We start from the raw sequence: 22,089 nt of genomic DNA, 5'->3' as shown, positions 1-22,089 counted from the left end.
CGAATGTTACGTGTTGGATTACGTGGATACAAGGTGCTTTGTATTACAAATATACGCGTCGACTTGCGAATCATAAATTTTTATTTCGACATCCTTGCACGCGGCGACCTAATACACATTCCCGCTCGTAAAAACTTGCCCGCGGGACGATTGGCCCACTAAATAAAGTCCGCGAAAATGGGCTTCTATACCTTCATGTTTGGAAATAGTTTGCCGAATCGATCGGGGCTGAAACTAACCCCCGGCGCGAACCGTCCGGGCGATTTTTGTCGCAGCAACAAGTTGCCGGGCGGAATCGCTCGCCCCGTTGAGTCGGGGAGAGAGGGAGGCAAGAAACGCATTATTGTAATGTCGTCGACGGGACGAGCGCCAGCTTTCATTCGATACTGACATCGGAAAGTCTATACGCGCGAGCTAATGTCCCCTGTGAACATTTTTTCATAGTGCTACGCATAGAAAACCTGGCGATATATAATCTGCAAATAGTCTCTTAGCAAAAAATAGTAGGCTTCAAATATCCAAAATTTTCTCTCTGAAAAATTTATATATGTATATATTTAATGTTTAAAATTAATATAATATTTAATAAAAATTGATTATTAAAATTATTAAAAATTAATTAATTATTTATTTATTTAATTAATTATTAATTATTTAATTTATTGCTGAGTATATACTGATTATGTGGAAATTTTCTTTTACTGATCCACTTTGTTTCTCTATATAAAAAAAGAGGCACAGTATATTAATAAAAGAAAACAATTTTCTTGTAATCAATATGTGCAATATATATATGATACACTTGATGATACTTTAAAAAATTAAATTTTTCAAAGAAAAATTACAGATTTTTAACTATTTATTGTAATATTCATAATCAATGAAACTATCAAAATAAGTCTGAATAGTATTTGAGAAACTTTCAATGAAGGGGATTCCCAAGGGGATTCCTTTGATAGACATCGAATATGCGGGTATAGCAGGCAATATACGACGATAAATACGATTGACCGAACGGAATGCGAGCCGTGATCAGGGTTATTGACAACGCTTACGCGCAGCTTCGATAGTAATCTCGGAGCCTTCGTAGACCTTTCGAGGCCACGTTATTCAATGTCAAAGACAAACGGGAGCGACGTCGTTACCCGGCGCCAGCGGCTCTCTCACGCTCGGTTTCTTTCGCATGGCAAACCGCGGCCTCGCTCGCGCGCCTTTCACTCTTTTTTTTTCGTACGATATTTACGCTAAGTCCCGTTGAGCTCCATTCATGCCGGCGAGACGCGATGGCGGCGGCAGCAGGTGTTGCTGGCGCGGCAGATATAAATACGGATCGCTCGCTCTCTCGTAGGTAGATAGATATTACCACCCAGGGGCTCTTAACCTATGGATTATAACCCCGTGTGGGTCGACACGATCTTTTAATAGAGTGGAATTTCCTCCTACACACACCCGCGTAGTGATTCAGCACGTCGCGTCGTCGGCCGGTTGACGTAATGAAAAATGCTGATCGGACCGACTCGCCTCGTGAAGCTAATCGTCCGCACTTCCGAGCTGCAAATCGAAAAGGATCACCGATCGAAGGCGTATAAACAGATATAAAAAATATATATGCCAATAAAAAATTTGCTCGATATTAAAATGCAAGCGAACAGAAAATCCTGCGACATAAAAAATACTTGTGCTTTAAATGTACTAGAGTTTTCATGCATCGGGGTTTAATTTTGATCTGTGAATGGCAATTCTTCTCTCGATCTCTCGAAATAAATGAGAATGTCTATCTCTGCGCGTCTCTCTGTCGCGTGACTTAATCGAGTAGAATATGTCGATGGGAATGATTGAATCATGGTCACGTAGCTGATGTCTGAACTTTGTCTGCGACTCGACACGGAAAAAAGAAGCTATAAGAATCGCTGGAGCTCTCTCTGTCTCTCTTTTTTATGCTGGTAGACAAAGGAGCAACTCGAGTCTGTCTAACTGAAATCACGTCATTGACCGGAGAAAGAGAGAGAGAGCTGCTGCGGGCGCACGCGTATGCGTACATTGTGCATCCCATGCGTGAGAGTGTCTTCGTGACGTCGCACCATGGACCGCACGGTTTCCTTGCCTAAGCAAGGGGGCGAAATAATGAGAAAGAGCCGCCACATGTGGACGGAAGACGCGATATACCACGTGCAAGCTAACTCTCGTTTTAAAAAAGAGCTTAGGTATCGTCAAACTTTTTCAAGAGACTATACTTCATTAAATGAGTCACTTAATGAAATGAGAGTAGTGTGTTATTGTTAAACCCAATTTTTAAAATTAAATTAATGTAATTTCGAGGAAACTGCGTATGACTCATCCTACATATCGCGGGAACAAGCATCCATATGAAAAATAATAGTTTGTCAAAATGTGTCCTTAATGATTATTATCATGATGATTCATAAGAATATATGTTTTTATTACTACGGAGGTCGTTTGATTGTAGTTGGAGGTTCCATACTATCGAGTTACGAGCGACTGTAACGAGGATAATGAGTCGCTTTTTATTTTTGCGCAGATTGTTAAATTCTAACAGCTTTTCGCACCGTGGCGTTTACGACTAAAATTACGCGACACAGTATTGGATTATCGTAATAATTAATGATCCTGTAAAAAAAAAAGTACGTATAATGCAGCAGCGCTGCTCTGATGTCTGTTCGCTTCGGGGAATTAAAAATTTCCCCCTTTTACACCCGGTCCGTTATCTGAGATCTATATTAAGTATCTGGACGTTACTTGACAGATTAGTTATATTAATTGTTTTTACGCTGCGTATCGCGTCGTTAATTTTTACACGACTTTATATATAACGATCGACAATGTAATAATTAAAATCCAAAAATATCGGTCGCGAGAAAAGCCCTCGCGCGTTCTCGTGGCCCGCAAAACTTTATCAATTTATCAAGAAGAGGTTCGATGCGATGAAATGGCAATGTAAACTTCGAAATCGCCATGAATTCCGAATAAGCGTAGAAAAAAAAAAATATAGACTAATGAGAGTTAGGCGCCGTTTCGCGTAACTTTCCGTTCGCGCAATTTAATTACGGCCACGTGGAAGAAGTTAATGAAGTAAATAACCACCGGTTTCATACATTATTCAACCGAGTTAGAAACATCTCGCACACTCGATTTACGAACTTTTCTCTGCCCTTTTCCTCCCTCCTCCCCCTCCCCCCTTTTCACTATTCCGGAAAAGTTCCCACTGCATACATCATCGAGTCGGGCGATCAGTTTACCACCTGGGTGAGATGCAACTCACCGTCTATGCATGCACGCAAACCGCTCCAAAATTTTCGAACCGTTCCTATAGGAGGAAGACACCAAAAGCTTCTCTCGACATTCTTAAACTTTCCGTTGTCCGAGAGTTATTCCGTTTACGGAACTATCCAAGATGAGATCAAACTCGACTTCTTATCCTTCATATTCTTCATCTTACTAGACTTTTCAACATTTTGAATTTCTTCGATATGATCTTTCGCTTCTTGGATCATCCGCGTTTGAATATTTTTCAACTTATCGGTCACGATTGCAATATTCGACGATCAAAAGCTTTCGGAATCCAAGATAGATAAAAGAGAGACTAACGCGATAAAATAATAGACGAATAAAACAAGTTTATCTATCTACTTTGATACGAAAAAAAAAAAAATCGATTTGTAGTCATTGCTGATCTCACATTGGATATGAAAGGATTAAACAACGTTGAAATGAACAAGTATCGTATGAACGGGTGGATCCACCGATCATGCCGAATCGTGAATTTCATGCGGAAAAAAATCGGATGACATGACGTACGACAGAAGTGTCACTCCGAAACATAATCGATTTCCTGTGGCTCTTTAAAAAAAACTGTGCAAGCGACAGTTCTCTAATAACAAAATTGGTGTAAAATTTCGAAAATATTCAACAAAGTTGTAGTTAAACGAAACGGAAAGAAAAATAATGAAGTAATAATCAAATTTTAATAAATTGATTTCTGTTTGGCATTTCTGTATCATCGCTTTAAAAGTAAAATAACTTGAAAGAGACACATCATATATCTCTTTAAACTTCTAACTAATTATTACTAATTATAGTTATTCATATTTTACTCATTATATTAAACTAGAATTTAATATACGTAGAATATTGAAAAATTAGATCACCATCTGAAATTTCGACATTTCCGACGACTTTGACAGTGACATAATTCATGAATACCACGCCTTTGATCTCGCTAGAAATTATCGATATGAGTGTACTAACGGCGGTTGCATAGTTAGCATAATTCAATGATTCACGCTAATTTTCCTCGCTCTCGTTCTTTTGTCAGAATTAGTTGGATAATATTTTTTGACATTTATTTTAAAAAATTCTATGAAAAATTCGACAGGAAGAATACAATACACGATTAAAAGGCAGAAAAATTTCGCGAAAGGAAAAATAGCTAAATGAAAAAATGAGAAAAACGCTCAACATAACAGACGAGAGAAATCTTTCAGTCCTCTCATGATGTCCGCCACAAAGCCACGTTGCACAATCATCGATGCAGCGACGAGCATTCGCTGCATTGAAATTTCCCGTCAGCGCTCTCGTACGATAGCATAGCACGGATTGTACACACGTTCGTTCATTTAAACACAATTCTCGCGCGCGCGACCTTACCTACGTGAAAGTCCAAGGACATTCGCGTGACGTCATCCTATTGAATCGCGACTCTAGCGAGAACCACACGGACACAACCTGAAGAGTATATTTTTTCTACGCGATACGGGACGCTTACCTGAGACAGGTCGGAGTCGTCGCGTATCTTAGCGTCCATGGTCATCTGGTTGGCGTAGATTCTCGGCGTCGCGACGACGAGCGCCGCGGCGAACAGGAACGTCAGCATCGTCCTTGCGGCGATTATCAGGCACACGAGAGACAATTCACCAATTCACTCGCGGAGTATAAACGTTCACCACGCGAACGATCTATCGCGTATATCGATCACCGATGGATCATCGACGAGAGTCAACGCGACACTGACAACCGCGTTCGCGCGAGAGACGTCACGGAGCCGGAAGTTCTCCACGGACGGACACCGTAGTCGGACAAAAGGATAATTATTTGCGCAATTAACGTGACTTGCCCGATTGACGAGCGAGCGCGAAACCGCGCGATTGTTTTTCTCTCTCTCTTCCTCTCCTCGATTTCTCTCGATCTGTCGCTACACTCTTTCCGCTCGACGTGTCAACGATACGAAGGATAGCGCGGTACTGCGCCCTCTCCATGCCTCAACCCCTCTTATCCCCCACCAGCCGCGTCGGAACGAGTCTTCGGCGTGGCAGCCGAGTTTCCCCCTCCAGTGACGTACCCCACCTACGCGTGCGACCGCTGTGAACACGTGACGTCACCTACCTTTTCTCTACGCAGCGATCGCACGTCGCGCAGGATCACGATACTTTAATTCTCATATCGATACATCTGCTCCGATTTTCGTGCGGAGATAAAATTCTAAACGGAAATTGAATATCAAACAAGCGGTGCTTGGTATAATGGATGCGTTTGGTGTGCGTGACGATATTACGTGTCGAAAACCGATCTGGTCTTTTCTTAACAGGATATCCAAACAGCGAATAGTTTATCAATTTGCGATTAAAAAACAAACAGGCAAATCATTTTTCGAATATGCAAATAACAGCAGAATGTAAACAAATAACAGCGTTCTATATTCTTCAGTCAATTATAAATTGAGTTTATTTTACCAAGATCTTAATTTGAAATATAAACAATATTGAAGATATTTAATGTTGAAATCTTTTAATTGCAAAGAGAATTATAGCATCTAATTAAATTTTGATACAAGAAATATCATTTCAGTTTTCAACATAAACTATCGTCCGTCTTACTGATTATCGAATACATTTTAATTATTTTATACGTGTAGGCAATGATATTTTCAAATCAATGCTAAAAAAGAAAAAGAAGGTTGTGCAAAATTCTCGATTATAATTTTAAGGATTTAATTTGTAATCCATTGCTTGAACCGCGATGATGGTCGAAAAGTTTCTTGCAATTATTGATGGGAATGCCTCTCTTCGAGACAAAAATAATGTGGCTACATTCTTCAATCTAAACGAGTTAAATGCGGGTGAATTAAATTATCTTTTTCAGAGTAAACTGAGTTGTAAGCCCGATAACTTACCATTTAAACGGATACAAGATAGGATAGCTAGCTGGATTATACTTTACGTTCTCGGTGTAAAATTCTCACTTTTCACACTTTCAGGTAAATTTTATATGCATAAATGATATACATAAATTTTGTGCTAGAGATAAAAAATCTGCTTAATATAAAAAAAATCAAGAATTCGGGTTTAAATTTTAAGACTTGCATTTTATACTTGCGTGCTCCTTTTTGAAGATAAACTATCGGGGGGGAGGGTTATTAATTTACAATTTAACAATGTTAGAGTTATATACATCCTCTTATATCGCGAAAGGAGAGCAAGAGAGAAAGAGAGATAAGAGAGAGAGAGAGAGAGAGAGAGAGAGAGAGAGAGAGGCAACACGATCGAATTGGGAGCGATATAATTGCCAACTCCAACAGAAGTTCATGGGGTATTTACTAAGTGGAGTGGACTTGGACCAATTCTCGAAACCACTTGAGGCATGGCGCGGATTAAGGAAAGATCCTGATCACGAATATAAACGCATAGGTCCGGATGGAACTTTCGTATTGTATGTCCCGTTCTCTGCTTGTACAAACGTTAAGTTCGTCCCAATCCACCTCAGTAATTAGAGTACTCTATAGATACGTCTCTTTCACTTCTCCCTTTCCTCTCCCTCTCTCACTTCCGCCAGTTAGACTAACTTAGAAACACACGTAGGTCGACACGGTGTTACTCTCGTCGCGAAATAACACATTTTCGAGAGACGATGTCACTCGCTGATAGAGTTCAACAAATTTCATCGACGCTGCAGAATTAATCGGCTGGAAATATGTTTTCCTGCCCGGAGTTTGGCAAATGTTTGACAACGAATAACAGTTTGTGTGCACGAAGGGAGGAGGAATATTTAGTTATTAATACGCAAACGCACGCCTCGGCGCACTACTGCGCGACAACAATATATACGTAACGAAAGTGTCGCGGAAAACAAATCGTATTTCAGCCAAACTCGATACTACAATGTATCAGTTCTCCGACAAAATTTTTAATTTAGCATTAAAATTCCACAAGTACAAATTTTTGAAATTTTTTGAGCGCAAACCGAAGCTAATATAATGTCGCGATTTATAGATTATATGGTAATCCAAGGATCGCGCGATTTGATGCGCCGATTAAAGCACGAGAAAGCTCGTGGTATACGAGATCTCGAGAGCCCCAAGGGCGTCGACCCTCAATTACGAATCTCACACTTTCGTGCTTCTCGACTATCGCCGGGAAAAGCTCGCTCGTCCTTTAAAGACGAAACAAACTCGACCATGAAAAGAAAAGTTAAGTGCTCGTGACATCCCCCACGGCGCGGCCCCTCACGTTCACCATTTTTCTTGGCGGACCATAATCCTCCACGAGCGGCGTAATTTTTAATTATTTCCCAGCGACTCCCTCCTGCACACATTTTCTTGCCCGCCGATTTTCCTCCCCATCTCTTTTTATCATTCGTGATAATGAGGAATTAGATCGATTGATAAAAACTGAGTTTATTTCCAGATCATATTTTGCACTTCGCAACGTCGACCGATTTGTGTAAATGCAAAAATAAATTTAGTGTTCGAGAATTTTAATTTATACAATAAACTTTTTTTTAAGTAGAATATTGAAGACTTTTATAATCGTAAAATTTAAGAATTTAAAGATGGAAAACTTTTAATATTTAAAAAGACAAGATATTTAAAAGTCCATTTATATATCCGAGAATAGATTGGAATACATTGCTTCAAGAGCTGCGCGTCCAATTCATCTTTCTCCAAAACGCATCATTATCCGCGGTAATAAAATCGTTGATGCGTGCGCGAATAATTCGGCGCCAAAATCGCACCAAATCGCCTAATAGCCATCCTCGTATCATTCCCACTTCCGATCTCGGTCATGTGCTATATTCGCGGGCGTGTTCGCGAATACAGGACGCGCCGAGCATTTTATCGCCGCGCTGCAACCGGCTGTTATTCTTTTTCAGAGTTGGGCCCTACGCGGGGGTGGGACCCCGCTTTTGTTTTCGCCAACTGGAGCGGCTCGCGCGATTAACTGACCGTCGTCCAACGATCCCGGTCTCGTTGGACGAAAAAAAAATGGACGGATCTCGCGTTTGCTTCTCTTTCTGCCTCTCTCTCCCTCTCTGGACGCGAGTGAATTTACGGAGGCGCGTAACCGCAGCGCGTAAAACGCCATTCGAACGACGATATAGCAGGAAATTGCGACGAATATTTTAACACGACGCTCGCGAGAGTATCATGAGATGCGATTTTACGACCCTCGGGGAAAATAGATGCGCGTATACACATAATGAGTGCTTTCCACTCATTACAATTTCCATGGATAATAATGGTGCAGAATATATCAAGAATATAATGCTCTTTCTATCTCCATCTCCACCTCTCGCTCTCTTTAATTGGAAATAATTGCATGTTTAAACGTGCATGTGATTTTTTACGTTCCTTTCTACGATGATTAGATTTTCTAAATCCTCGGATTTCTGGAATTTTTCGCGGATTCTCGGATTTAGATATATTCCACCTCTCTCGATCTTTGAATTTTAATATCCTCCGGATAGAGCCGTACAGAGCTTTTCGTTCACGGTTATCTCGTCGTTCAATTACGGAGTTAACTTATCTATCTATCGATCTACCCCTTACCCATCCGATGATGCATAACGGGAAGTCTCTACTACTGACGTAGCCTAAAACCACCGTCGCATTCAGGAGAAGCTCGTCGTGGCCGATGCGGCACAAAACTATCCCTGACACGCTCGTGTCTCTCTCCCCGCGACACATTAAGGGCCAAAACCGTAACCGCTTCTAAAGCGAGCGCGCACCGGAAGACCCGGGGCCGGGATCCGCAAGACGCGACTAGTCCAAGTTTGCCCGTTCACCACTTCCGCCGACGAGAGAGCCGCGAAGGACGTACGCGCGCGTTAGCGGAGAATACGAGCAGATGCGGCCGGGGGGTGAGGGAGAGGAGAGAGAGGGTGGTGCGGCACATACGTTGAGAAACGTATTTGTAAACATACATCCTATCCTACGGGGGCTCGAGCAGCCGTGTCGCAGTAAATCCCGGTACATTAATATTAATGCGTCTTCGGCATGTACTGGGCCGCTGCTCGCTCCCTTTCTCCCTTCTCCCCTCCTACCCCTTCGACGTCGGTCCTGCACGTCGTAGAAAGCACGGGGAGTTTGGCGGAGTTTACAACGTGAAGTGCATACGAGAACCTAGAGCTCTTTACAATATCCAGGCACCCTCTCACTTTGCTCGCTTCCCTGCTCTCTGTCTTTCCCCGTTTCTCTCTTTCTTCTCTTTTTCTTTCGCTTTTCCTAAATTAGCGGACAGGATACATGTACTGTGAGAGTAGAGTACTGTGCGTGCATTTTACAGAATTTCAGGCTCTCTGAATCCTCTGATCTTCGGTCCGTACTACTGCGCGCTGCATAACGCGGATGAATATTTTAATAGAGGTCTACATTTGTGAGATCTTTGAATCCTAGCATCTTCCCGTGATACGTGGATTTTTAAATACGACCGAGAAAAGTATACTTAAATTTTTCGAAATAATTTTTCAATTATTAACATAATACATGACGCGATCGGTATATTTAAGTTAAATAATAAATATTACATTCTTATTATATGATGTACGATCGCAACGTGATATGACCGCCGATTGATCATTGCAAGAGATAGATCGCCGCCTTTTACACGGCTCTGCGGTTGGCTATAACGATCTCTCGTTAGCGCAGCTAATTACTTTGGTAGTGTGCAGTGGACTGTGAAAGGTCGTTAGTTAGTAGCGTGGGTTAGTAAAACGATGGAAATTTCTCTCTCTGCCTCTGTTATCTATCTATCTCTCTTTCTTTCTGTATATTTGACAATACGTCTTATTAAAGTCGCGCGACGACATTCAAAGATTTGAATATGTTTCACAATTATTCTGCAATCTTTGCATTCTTGTATATTTGGATGTTTAAAATTCTTCAACATTCGAATTTGAAAATTGTAGCTTGAATATTACTAATACATTTTTATGGAGCCAAAGCTTATAGATTTTAAAAAATTTTAAGCTGTTAAAATATTATAATTTTAATTTGTAACGTTAGAGAATTTTATTAAAGTCTAATTCGTTAATATTTAATTTTTTAAATCTATAAATCATCTAATCTTATGTTGTATGTGAAACATAAGATTCGTTAAATATTAAGCGCGTTGAGAGGAATAGGTTACGAACATTTCAGAATCCTTGTGAAGGCAGTACATAACTCTCCTTTGCGTAGTATATTTAACCTTCTTGCAGTTACTGAAAGGAGCACTGAATGCAAGCTGGATATCGGGGAAGGTTTTTGTGAAGTAGGAGGGACGCGGAAGAGAGGAAAGAGAGCATGCTAGTGGAGGGTGCTCCGCTCTGGATCCTGCATGCTCGTAAATAGTCCCGATAACGTGCCTCTTATGCGGGATACCCGATATTCAGCGGCGCTGTTTATTGAATTTGGTCGCGGTTGGCGTCGCGGTTTCCGCTCCTGATTTTTGTACGGGTAACGAAGAATAATTTTTTGCGAATTTTTTTACTCGGATATAGAGTTAGAGGATTCCGCTGAATTCTCACATGTATATCCCTCTATCTTATTTATCCAATGGAAAAAAAAAAAAAAAAAAACCATCCCTTTATACAATATTATTCCTTTCTCTATGGAATTCACGGTTCTCCGATCTCCATTTAATTGTGTTCGGACAGGATAAATTTCTAAAAGCGGAATACAAAATGATTCTGTAACTAAAGCAAATTTCTGCAATCAGAGCGCGAAATAAGATTACCGAACGCGATGCGGCGAATTAACGGGCATTTGTATCGCAGCATCACATCCGTGTTTCTGAATTTTATCTCGTGTTTGTTTGCACCGCGGACTGCTGTTATGTTATGGGACGAAAGAAGGAGTTGCACGCGCGCGAGAGAGAAGAAGAGAGACGTTACGGCGGAGATACAGAGTGAGAGAGAGAGAGAGAGAGAGAGAAAGACGATTAATAGCAGCTCTCGCGCAATTTGAATTTGATGGTTTCGTGTTTGTTTCAAAGCAAGAGGATCGAGTATCCTCGAGCGCCGGTAACACATTTCAACCGAATAAATTGCCCGTGGAAAGTGCTTTTGATTATACTAATATCATTCGCCGAAACGGGGTATCTTTAAACAAGATATTTGCACGATCCGTTTCAAGTGGAAAATTATTAGCTTGCACCCGCGGAACCCGCGGAACCCTCGGTAAAATTGAAACTTTATTCATTGCGCGATATCAAAAACAATGCGTGTGCATGAATATTCCGCGCATTTCGAATATATTATGTCTCGCGTTGCAACGCGTACATGTATATTTCGATGGGAAACTACAACATATTCATTCTACGACATTTTCATGCCTCTAGATTTCTATTATATGTCTTGAGCGCATATTTTAATAGAAACCGCATATACATAAACGTCTTGTCTTAATTAATTAGTATGCAAATATATGATAAATTTAACAAATTGTTAGCCACTTTACTACACGTAACTTTTAGCGTCGTGACTAAAAAAGAGTACCGTACTTTGATTTTCATTTTACGAGATAAAATGTAATACACATACTTTAGATGAAAAATATTTCCACAGTCGAAATGGTTTTTTTGCATGTTTTTAAATTCTTGTTCAAGTAACATAACCAGTTATGGAGGACTAGAGAAGAATATCCTATTATTACTAAATCTCTTATACTATTGCGCGAGATAACTCAATTTAGCGTAATGTCAAGATACATCTGTGCTCTTTCGCGCGTGTCTTCCAATTAAATTTATTCCAGTTGCGGCGTAATTTTGCGCTTCTCTCATCGTGCACGCGAACGTGCACACCCGCGCGCGTCTCGGAGGTCTCGCTAATTTGTACCGAGATAATGTCAGCATGTACTACTATACGCTCCATCCTCCCGCCATTGATGGTGCGTGCATTCGCGGCGCTATTATTAATACAAAGTAGACAGCAATGCGTATACAACGTGGCCCGCGCTCGTATGCGCTTTGAAACACAGGGAGGATCGTTCCGACGCGAAATAACGCGTCGCTGTCCCTGTCGTCGCGAAATTACGCGCGGCATTAACGAACAATTTCATCAGCGTCACTTTATTTCAATAATCGCATAATTCCGCGAGATAGATGGATGACAATCGCCGTGATTGTTACTAAAAAGTGAAAGGAATTTATTGCTTAATTACGCGCTCGGCTTTCATATTAGGCGGGATCGATGAGTCTTTGGAAATTTAAATTTTTAGGAAATTAAATTTGTTAAAATTTTTATAGAAAATGTGTTAAAATTCAAAATTCAAGGCTCGATCGTTCCTCCACTGACTTCAAATCCTTAAACGACTAAAAATCAATTATAAAAAGTTAGTTTTAATTAAAGTATTAAAATGCCTATCAAAAGGATAATTTTACTGAATCTTCCTTATTACTTGTGAAATGTGTTTTTTTCGGACAGTCAATATATATGTATATATGTGTTATAAAGAGACTTGATTATACTTCGATTCTCGGCATTTAGTGACTCGTTTAGATATCTTGCTCGAGCATTTTTCCCCGTTCCCAGTATCGCCGGCCGGAACTATTGTCCCTCTTATTAAGATGACGTCAGGATTGGAAACGGGCTAGAACTCTTTCGGTTGACGGATGTGCAAATCGCGTGCGGCGCCTGCGTAAATCGCATTCTCGGGATGCAGGAGGGGCATAAGCGAGCGGGAATCGCGTGTCATGGCCAAACGCTCCGCTTTATTCGAGCGTGGTCGGCTCTTCGTGAATTTTGATTTTTTTCTCGATACGTTATTATTGCTTTATTAATCCCTTGACGTGATCATCGCAATGTCTGGCAAATGCGCCGCAAATTCACTCTCTGTGTGTGTGTTAGGAACAACTAACGCGAAATTGTACGAGAATCTGTGTTTTTATACAGACAGAAAGAATTTGACATTCCACTCCGAATCTTTTAATTTTTTTATAAATAAATAAACGTGTTTGCGCGCGCTTGTTGTGTGTATGTGCGTGTATAGATGTGTCGATAAACGGGTAATAGACATTTTTCGTGTTACTCTACGATTTGATTTAGCTCTAGTTTAAATGCGATAGATGTTACAAAAATCTACGTTCGCGCCCCGAATCTTCACAATATTCCAAATCGCTGGAAAATTACTATCACGTTCGAAAAATTAAAAGGGGTTGGTTGTCGCGGCAAATCAGTTTATCGAGAGCTTTTACTGGCGCTTTTATCGTAAGCGGCATATGAAAATTGAACTAGCCGTAAATTTTGCGCGCGACGACAAATGGGCGCGCCATATATAGTCAGAATATATATTATACATTTATAAATTATATGCATTCTATACCATCTTTTGTAACAATCTTTAACCATTTCGATATACGTAATCTCTTGAATCTTGAATATCTGAAATTTCATAAAAATTCTCACTATATTCAATCACGATTTAATTTAAATAGCAAAATCCCATTGAAATTTCAAATTTACTATTAAATCATAAATTTTCTACGTTGAGAGATCTTTCACGTTTTATATTTTTAGGCCAACGAATATCGTTTCTCATTAAACTCGAGAATTATATCCGTAAATAAATCCTTATTTATGCAACGTTTCCGCATGTGTCTAGTAATGTTATTCGTCGATAACCTACCGCTCTGTAAATAATCCGTGAACGATGCTTCGATGCATCGGCGATCCGCGAGTGATTGATGCAATGCTAAATGAGCCTACTCTTAAATAATTGAGACGCTTCGTTTGAATAATTGATTGATGGTAATTGCAAGAACGACATTGCCCGTGCTACAAGACCGGCGGCCGACACTGACGTGTCCGCCAGTTTAATAATTTATTGTCGTTAATAATTGGCGAATAATTAGCGTGCCGCGCTGACGTAATGTTTATTCATGGGGCATCGCGTCGGGGTAAAATTTAACGGGCAGAAACGAATGGGCACCCCTCTTTTTGATGGACGACTCGTTCGTGACGACGCGGAATATCGATGGCGATTCGCAGATATCGATTTCCTTGTGCACTTAGAAATAGCCCCATGACAAGATCTATATCTTTTGTATTCAGATTCAACCCCCTTTCACGACCTTTATACGACAATCGAAAAGCTACAAGTATAGCGGGTTTCTTAAACGATTAAAAGTATTTATATAAAAATTCTTTTATCATTTTATTTTCTAAATTCTTATTCTTCAAAAAAGGACAAAGACCTGTAAATCGAAGGTAAATCGAACCGATATGATTATCACAAAAGGAATTGCTTTCTGTCGCGAGATCTATGATAAAAAGCACGATCGTGCGTTTCTCGAGCTTCATGAGGATACCTTCTGCAGTTCGATCGCACATCAAGGGATGGGCGATCGTCTGTATTTCCCTCTCGCAATACCGTAACATTTCTCTCGCCGTCACGATATCCAGAACGAAGATGGACCGCGGCACGTGAAATATGGTAATTCGCCTGATATAATGCACTCCATCTCTCCCTGGCTATATGCGCGATGCATCGCGCCCGCGCTCGTAGCAATATGATCAAACCGGCACTGAAATTTGAAGAGGGTATCCGTGTTTCGAGAGACATTTCGTTGTGTCGTGGTGGTTTGTCGCCCGCGGCATACTACCTACTACCATGTTTTTCACAGCTGTCAGTCATCTCTCAAGGGATATAAAGAAGATCCAAAAATATAAAATATTATATTTTTAAAGGTCCCAGAAGATAATTCGTAGAAATTCGTATAGACTTGATGATACAAGGAGTTATATATATTAATTATTAAAATATTACATTATATATTAACTAAATTATTTACAATTATTAATTATACCGAAAAGTCTATAATTATTTAGAATAGAAGCTGGAAATTATGTAAGAATTCGTAGACTTCAAAATTTAATAACATATGAAATATTTTATATCTTTGTTATCAAATCCTGGTCCTTTTCCAGTGCCATACCTTATTCATACGCTACCTTCGCGATCTTGTTTCACCTAATCATCGTTCACTCGATAAAATGATTTCAAAATTTCCTGGTATGTGATTGCACATTCAAGCGGAAGGGTCGCGCGCGGCAAATGCAGTTTCATTATCGACACATCGGCGCGCCAAAGAGGATCTCGATCGGCCCAGTATCAGAGTAAGTCCCGGGTTCTGAGAGAGAAGGGCGCTAACGATAGCCGTCCGACGTGATTGGAATTGAGAAAGTTCCGGTCAACCGCGTCGTCTCGAAAGTCGAAATACCGTCTACGAACTCGGAAATCGATTCCTGCTCGGAATATATATCGTCGACGTGTCACCCCGTAACGAGAAGCTTTCGACGGAATAATGAAGTTTTCTCCGGGAAAAAATTGGGTCGCGAGCGAGCCCCCCTTTTCCTTTTTCGTCCAGAAACCGCGTTCTCGATCGATATACTCTTACATCTGATTGCACCGATGCGCTATCGCGCGCATACGAAGGCGAGGAAAATATCTCGCACACGTCGAAACAAATTTCGCCCCAACTCTTGCATCTAGAGTGCGGATCTCACCCTGCGAATGAACTCGTGGCTCTCTGTTCGCCGATAGTTGCTCCACTTCCGCTAACCGCGTGTGAATGAACGGGATTTCGCGACCGACTACGTTTACGAGAGAAAGATATTTATTACTCTAATAAAGGTATATCATAATGACGCGCGCCCGCGCGTGTGTAACGTTCACCGTTTATTTACGCCACGATATTATCGCACGCGCGAAAACTTTAGTTTAGCGTGGGCGCGGCTACGAGAACGTCAGGTGTTCCGTCGGGATTGTTTGAGATTGCCGCACAGCTAGTTCAATTTGAATGGAAGAAGTTACGCGCTGATGTAATCAGAATTTATATGCTGTCCGCAGCATTGTGGGGCACCATGTTCTCACATATATTATATTTCCTACATTCAACTTCTGGACCTTTAGAATCTCGAACTCTTAGCATCGTAAAGTTTCTCGAACTTTACGCGTCGAAACTTACGCGCGGTTAAATTAAAAGTCAAAAAAAATTGTTACACCTATATTATACACATGTTTTATAAAGAAAATCATTCTCTATTCTTTTCGCTCTATCCGCGGTCGGTGTTTTCGTGCAAACATAAAGAAAAAAAAGCAAAAAAAAAGAATACGCGTTTGATCTTTTTTTCCAATTTAAACTGACCATGTCGTATTTGTCCTTTCCAACCTATGTTGCGGATCGAAAAAAAGAGGTCTTTGAGGCAGTTGACATTCCGAGATAAACCCAGCAAACCCGTGTACGCGCGTAAAACGTGCGTCACGTAGATAGCAGGCAGTCACCCTCGGTAGCCTTGCACTTTTTTAGCAACACCGTCCAAGAACGCACGCGACAGCGCTGCGTATTTTTCTCTGGTAAGCGAAAAGTTGCTCTCTCTCTTTCCCTCCCCCTCTCAAACAGATGAAATTGCATTCTCTTCGATAGAGTAACAGCCGCCGCAGTCAGTAGGAATGAGAAACGCGTTTCAACGACCGGCCGACACGCCGCGGAATAAATTCGAGCGGGCTCTGGTCGATTCTGGCACGCTCGAATTTCGACGCCGCGCCGATACCCGTTGCTCGCCACCGTAAGCATCTAGTTTAATTACAAAGCTATTTGGATATTGGTACGAGTGGACGGGGAGAATTTTGGTACATGAGCCGGAAAATGCTTAAACACGTTGGCAGCTATTACACCTATATTATACAGCCAATTATCTGCATCTGCAATTTTTGCGAGAAACCTCACTTGAGATTAAAGCGTCGTTGTTGCGTTTTTTTTTTATACACCGCTGGATAATTTTCGCGATATTAAATTCTAGTTCAAGGGATCTCTTTTTTTATATTTTTTAAATCTCAAAGATCTCTGTAAATTCGGAACGAGCGACTTTATACCACGTTCGGAAAAAAAGTGGCGGTCAAAAGGACGTTCGGAAAACGCTGTCACACTTCTTTCTCGCTCGTTCTTTTCGAATTCCGGGAATTCTGGCAGAATTCTCGAGCGAATTCTCCGTCTTTCGACGAGGTGAACGGCAGCTGGGGCTGATTATGTACTTTTCATAGGGATAATAAAACGGGCATAACACAGTATAACGGCGGTTTTTTTCACACGGTTAATTACGAGCGAATATACGCGAAAATATGAAGGCTGTCCTGTGCGACAGAATTACGATCGCTCGCGTAATGAACTATAGTATTGGCCATTTTGTATAGGAACGATACTTGGATACTGAAGTGTCGGAATTAATGTCGTGTGAGAAGCATCGTCGTCATACGAGAAGAACGGTTACTCGCGCGCGAAATGAATTTTCGAGAGGAACAACAGGCCGACGAGTTCGTTTTTTTTTTCCTCGTATTACTTCCTGTCGTCACGTTACGAAGATATTCAAAGAGAAATATTATTTTTCCCAAATATATTCGGCGTAATTCGTTCGCCGACATTATCGTCATTATCATTTCGAAATTTGCGTTCGTCCCTTATCATCGTCCCTTCTCAAATAATCAGTCTACGCATTATTCATTATTTATTTTCTATTTATTTTTATTTGCATTCGCGAATACATTTTCGAAATAATAACGAGATATCATGGAATATACATCATTTATAAATCCCTATTTAATTTTCATTGGAATTATCTCGCTATTGCAATATGGATACAATATATTTAATATTCATTATCGAGAGAGGTTATTATTTTATAATATGATAAAAGCGCTTTGGTTGAAAATAATCTCCCTGGCCCGACGCGTGATGAGGGATTTGAATCAACGTAGGACCGAACTTGTAGAGTATCATGACGTGCACAGTTCGCCACTTATGTGTCAAGCACGCCCATCAACGTTGCACATCGGCCGACAAAGCACTGTTATACGCACGGTAACGTCGGTTGTAAAACAAATCCTCAACGGAGCCGGCCAGCCAGGCAGGGGCGGTTTACGCATTATGCGTCTCGTGGTGCATTCTGCGCCGTTGTGCAACAACAAATACGGTACAACGGACTCGAGGCATTCGCGTCGAAACCCGCCGGTTCCTCTTGGGAGCTCCAATTACGCGGCTATTACTTCGATAATTAATAACCGATATCCCTTGATATCCAACCCCGTCCAACCGACATCCGAATAGCCGGGATTTCCGTGAAACGGGATTATATACCCCGCGAGCGATCGGTGCTGAATTGAACGCGGACGAAAGACAACGTAGGAAGAAAAAAATGTAAAATAAAATATTGCGCAAACACATTTAAATATATAAAGATAGGAGAGAGAAAAATTTACATGTGCGTGGATTTCGAAGAGTCCGAGACAACGCAACAAAGAATTTTTTCTTATATCAAAAACTTTAAAATTAAAAAATTCGCAAATTTAATTTTCTTGAAACACAATTGATAGAGTAGATTTTTTAATCGTGTGTTGCGATAAAAGATACGCGATTATTCAATAACTAAATTGCGCTTAAATCTCAATTGAGCTAAAATAACATATTAATTAAAACATACGCGAACTATTTTATCTTTATCGAGAATGGATCGATGTTCACCGGGTTTCAATCGACTAGTGTTTAAGTCCTGCGGACTATTATACGACAAGAGTCGACAAGTGATGTCTGCGTTGCTACGTGGAGAGCAATAAGACACCGATTATAGAATGAGCCGGGGAAAACGATTGTAGGAGAGCCGATAGAAAGAGCACCGCGACATCGACGAGTCGTGAGAACCTAATAAAGCCAATATCGGCTTGGCGGATGCCAGATTGGAAAATAACCGTTTGGCGACACGCCGTAAAAGAACAATGGCTTGCTGCAGGCGGAAGGGTGATTTAGCAAAAAAGGAGCAGAGTTGAAGGGATCTGTGGGGATATACCGTGGAGATAATCGCAAAACGCTCTCGAGGCTTTCGCTTCTGGATACCGTATTGATCATCCGTGCGTAGCGCAGTGAGATTTAAAAAGAGAGGATAATGGAAGCTTGTATGATAGAATAAATAGGAATTCGCGCGCGCACTTTCGTATTTTAAGCGCCGATTGCTGTCGTAATTGTATAAATACACACGTTGTCTAAAATCAAAATATCACAGCTATACGATCTAACAATAAGTAAGATCCGTTAATCTGCTAATCATTCAAATAAAATTAATGTGACATATGAGTTACATGTGACATTTCGTAAAACATGTTACACGAAAATATACGAATTTGTATCTCGAAATATCTCAATTTACGCGAAAGACTATTATGTACCTACTATTTCTGTATTTGGTTTTTATTAAAATCCGCTTTAGACGATCTACTATTCGCGATCAAATTCAAGACAGAATTTTGTTTGCCGCATATCTGAATCTACATACATATTTTGATATGCATGTTTTAATATGTATATTTTTATTTTTTTTAAATGTTTTTGTTTATATTGCACGATACAAATAAAATAATAAATAAAATTCTGTCTCCAATTTTATCGCCAGTTATCGAATGTTTAAAACGAGTTTAAAAATAACAAATCGACAATATTTTATTAGAACATTATAGCAACTCATAAATTCCTGCGAGATGGGGAGTTCGTTTGATCCATTCGACCTACATCTGCGCGATTCCGCTTTTGAGAGAGAAGATTTCGCATTACCCGCAACACGTTCCGCGGCCATGGACAACCGGATCAAAGGGGGCAGGGAAACATCAGCCGGCATTGCATTCAAAGTAGAGCCCCGTAACTTCGTTACTGTAACGGCGACATACGCGGACAGGATCGTGTGATATGCACGAGAGTGTGCTGAAAGTATACCGGTCGCGCTCACAAAGTTTCGAGTCTTTGGTCCGGCTCGACGATTGCTCGTGCAGTAACAGGATTGCAATCGGTTTCAAATTCTTGCAAACTTTGCATACCTTGCTAGAATTTCTACTCTTTTGGATTTGATATTTCAAGAAAGTTATATTGTTTCTCTGAAAGAAAAGAGGAGAAAGAGAAATTCAATGGAACTATTTTTTTTTTTCAGGCATTTGACAATCGAGTATTAAAATCTCGACTGAGGTTTCAAATCCTTCAACTGCTGAGTTCTACGATCGTCGGATCCTCAAGTCATTCGCAATTATAATCGGCAGCCACAAGTTCGTAAGAGCGCTTGCATCCCGCCACGGTAAGTCAAGAGAAAATAAGTGACTTTCGCATGACGATATTTCGTTCGTAGTGGTAGTTTCTATGCCGCGAATCAGACGCAAAATACCGCTGACATCACCGAGTATTGTTCGCCGGAATTCTCCGCGGTGCATAATTTCCCGTATTTGTTCAGGACAAACGTATATCCTTTCGTTCGATGGTAGCGCGATGCCCTCCTTTTCAGATATTGCGAAATTATATTATAGTCCGTCTCAAGCATTTGCACCGTTATCTCGCGGGAAACACTCAATTGAGTTCTATTTTCAATCAACAATCGCACATGCAAATGTAGAAAGTCAGAGATCTTTATTTAAATTCACGAAGTTATTAATGTATAAGACAAATAACGCTAAACATTCACGAGTGAAAAAAAATCAAATATACATTTAAATATATTGCATTCAAGTCAATAATAAAAGAGAAAGTCCACAATCTAATTATTTCTCATATATCGAAATATTCGCATATTAGAACTCCAATTAAAAAAAAAAAAATTGAGAATAAATTCAATGGCAATAATGGCCAATTATATCATCGTAAGCTATTTTAGATGGGTTTTAATTAATCAATTAAATCGGTCAGAGAATACGTTTTCCTATTTTCGAGTAAGGGTATAAATGGTCTTACGAACTCGCAATAGTCGAGTAATTGCGTAAAGCGTGGCTTTCCGGCATCGTGCCGATTCCGCTTCAGGAGCGCAACCGATTAATATTTTTAATAGCCCTGTCGGAGATTGGCGGTTTGTAAACCGTAATTGGTTTCAATTTCGCCGTCACTTGATTCTGTGGAATCGCGGCAGGTTATCGGATCCCCTCCGACAGGATACTATTAATCTTCCTTGTTAATAAAACGTGCTTTTATCCCTACCGTATGTTACTGGGAATGCATGACGCATAAAATTGTTATTTCACGAGGTCCTCTCAAAAAGTTAAAAGTATTGATAGTCATGATTACATCAACGGATCAACAAATGTAACCATGGCTATCGATACCTTTGACTTTTTGAGAGGACCTCGTGAAATAACAATTTTATTTCATGCGGTGGAGATAAAAGCGCGTTTTATTAACAAGGAAAATTAATGGTGCTCTTGAAGCAGAAACGCGCGATACCGAAAAGCCACTATTTCCGTAATTACTCGACTATTGCGGGTTCGTAAGACCATTTATACCTTTACTCGAAAATACCAAAGTTTTATGACGTTTTTATTATATTCTTGAAATATAATTATGAGATACCGAGTTACATTAATATGTTATTGAAATGTCTAAAACACAGGTTATGAATTTTATAAGCTTATCATGGAAATGTAAATGATGTTTTTCGGAGATCGTCAGAAAATAATAAAAATGAATTTAAACTGAGAAGAAAGAGAATAATGAATATTTCGCGACTCAATAATTCTCGGATTTTATTCTATTGATTTCTCAGAAACTTTTTCTTCGCTAACCAGTATTTTTAACAATAAATAGAAAAATGAACGATATTAACGATATATGCAATACAAGGATAATAAATACTTCGATGAGTTAATCACTCCTTTTTCAAATAATATCGATAATTTTAAATTGGAATTTTCGGACGTTGAAATATTTTTCTTAATCTACGGATTAAAGTGTTACAATTGGAAACATTCGATCGAGAATGATTATAAGCGGAAGCAAGCAAGGCACATAAATATTATAATCTGTAAAT

At 40.1% G+C, this 22,089-nt stretch overlaps 2 protein-coding genes across 6 annotated transcripts in view; one reads left to right on the top strand and one right to left on the bottom strand.

Moving 5' to 3' along the window:
- Positions 1–5,248, bottom strand: part of Fas1 (fasciclin 1 Fas1 domain-containing) — a 226,998-nt gene extending 221,750 nt beyond the window's left edge. For all 4 annotated transcript variants that reach the window (XM_083041586.1, XM_083041589.1, XM_083041588.1 and 1 more), the window contains exon 1: positions 4,784–5,248. In XM_083041586.1, coding sequence (XP_082897712.1) covers positions 4,784–4,891 — 108 coding nt within the window. In that variant the 5' untranslated portion in view covers positions 4,892–5,248. The remainder of the gene's footprint in view (positions 1–4,783) is intronic.
- Positions 1–22,089, top strand: part of LOC145938166 (PHD finger protein 14) — a 243,433-nt gene that overhangs the window by 173,375 nt on the left and 47,969 nt on the right. For both annotated transcript variants that reach the window (XM_083041584.1, XM_083041583.1), the window contains exon 7: positions 20,236–20,376. The gene's annotated coding sequence lies outside the window, so the exon portion shown is untranslated. The remainder of the gene's footprint in view (positions 1–20,235; positions 20,377–22,089) is intronic.

This window comes from Prenolepis imparis, unplaced genomic scaffold, assembly GCF_030444845.1.
Source record: "Prenolepis imparis isolate NDT839.2.m4 unplaced genomic scaffold, iyPreImpa1.0 SCAF_7, whole genome shotgun sequence".
NCBI classification, from domain to species: domain Eukaryota; kingdom Metazoa; phylum Arthropoda; class Insecta; order Hymenoptera; family Formicidae; genus Prenolepis; species Prenolepis imparis.
This window is presented reverse-complemented; position numbering and strand designations above follow the sequence as displayed.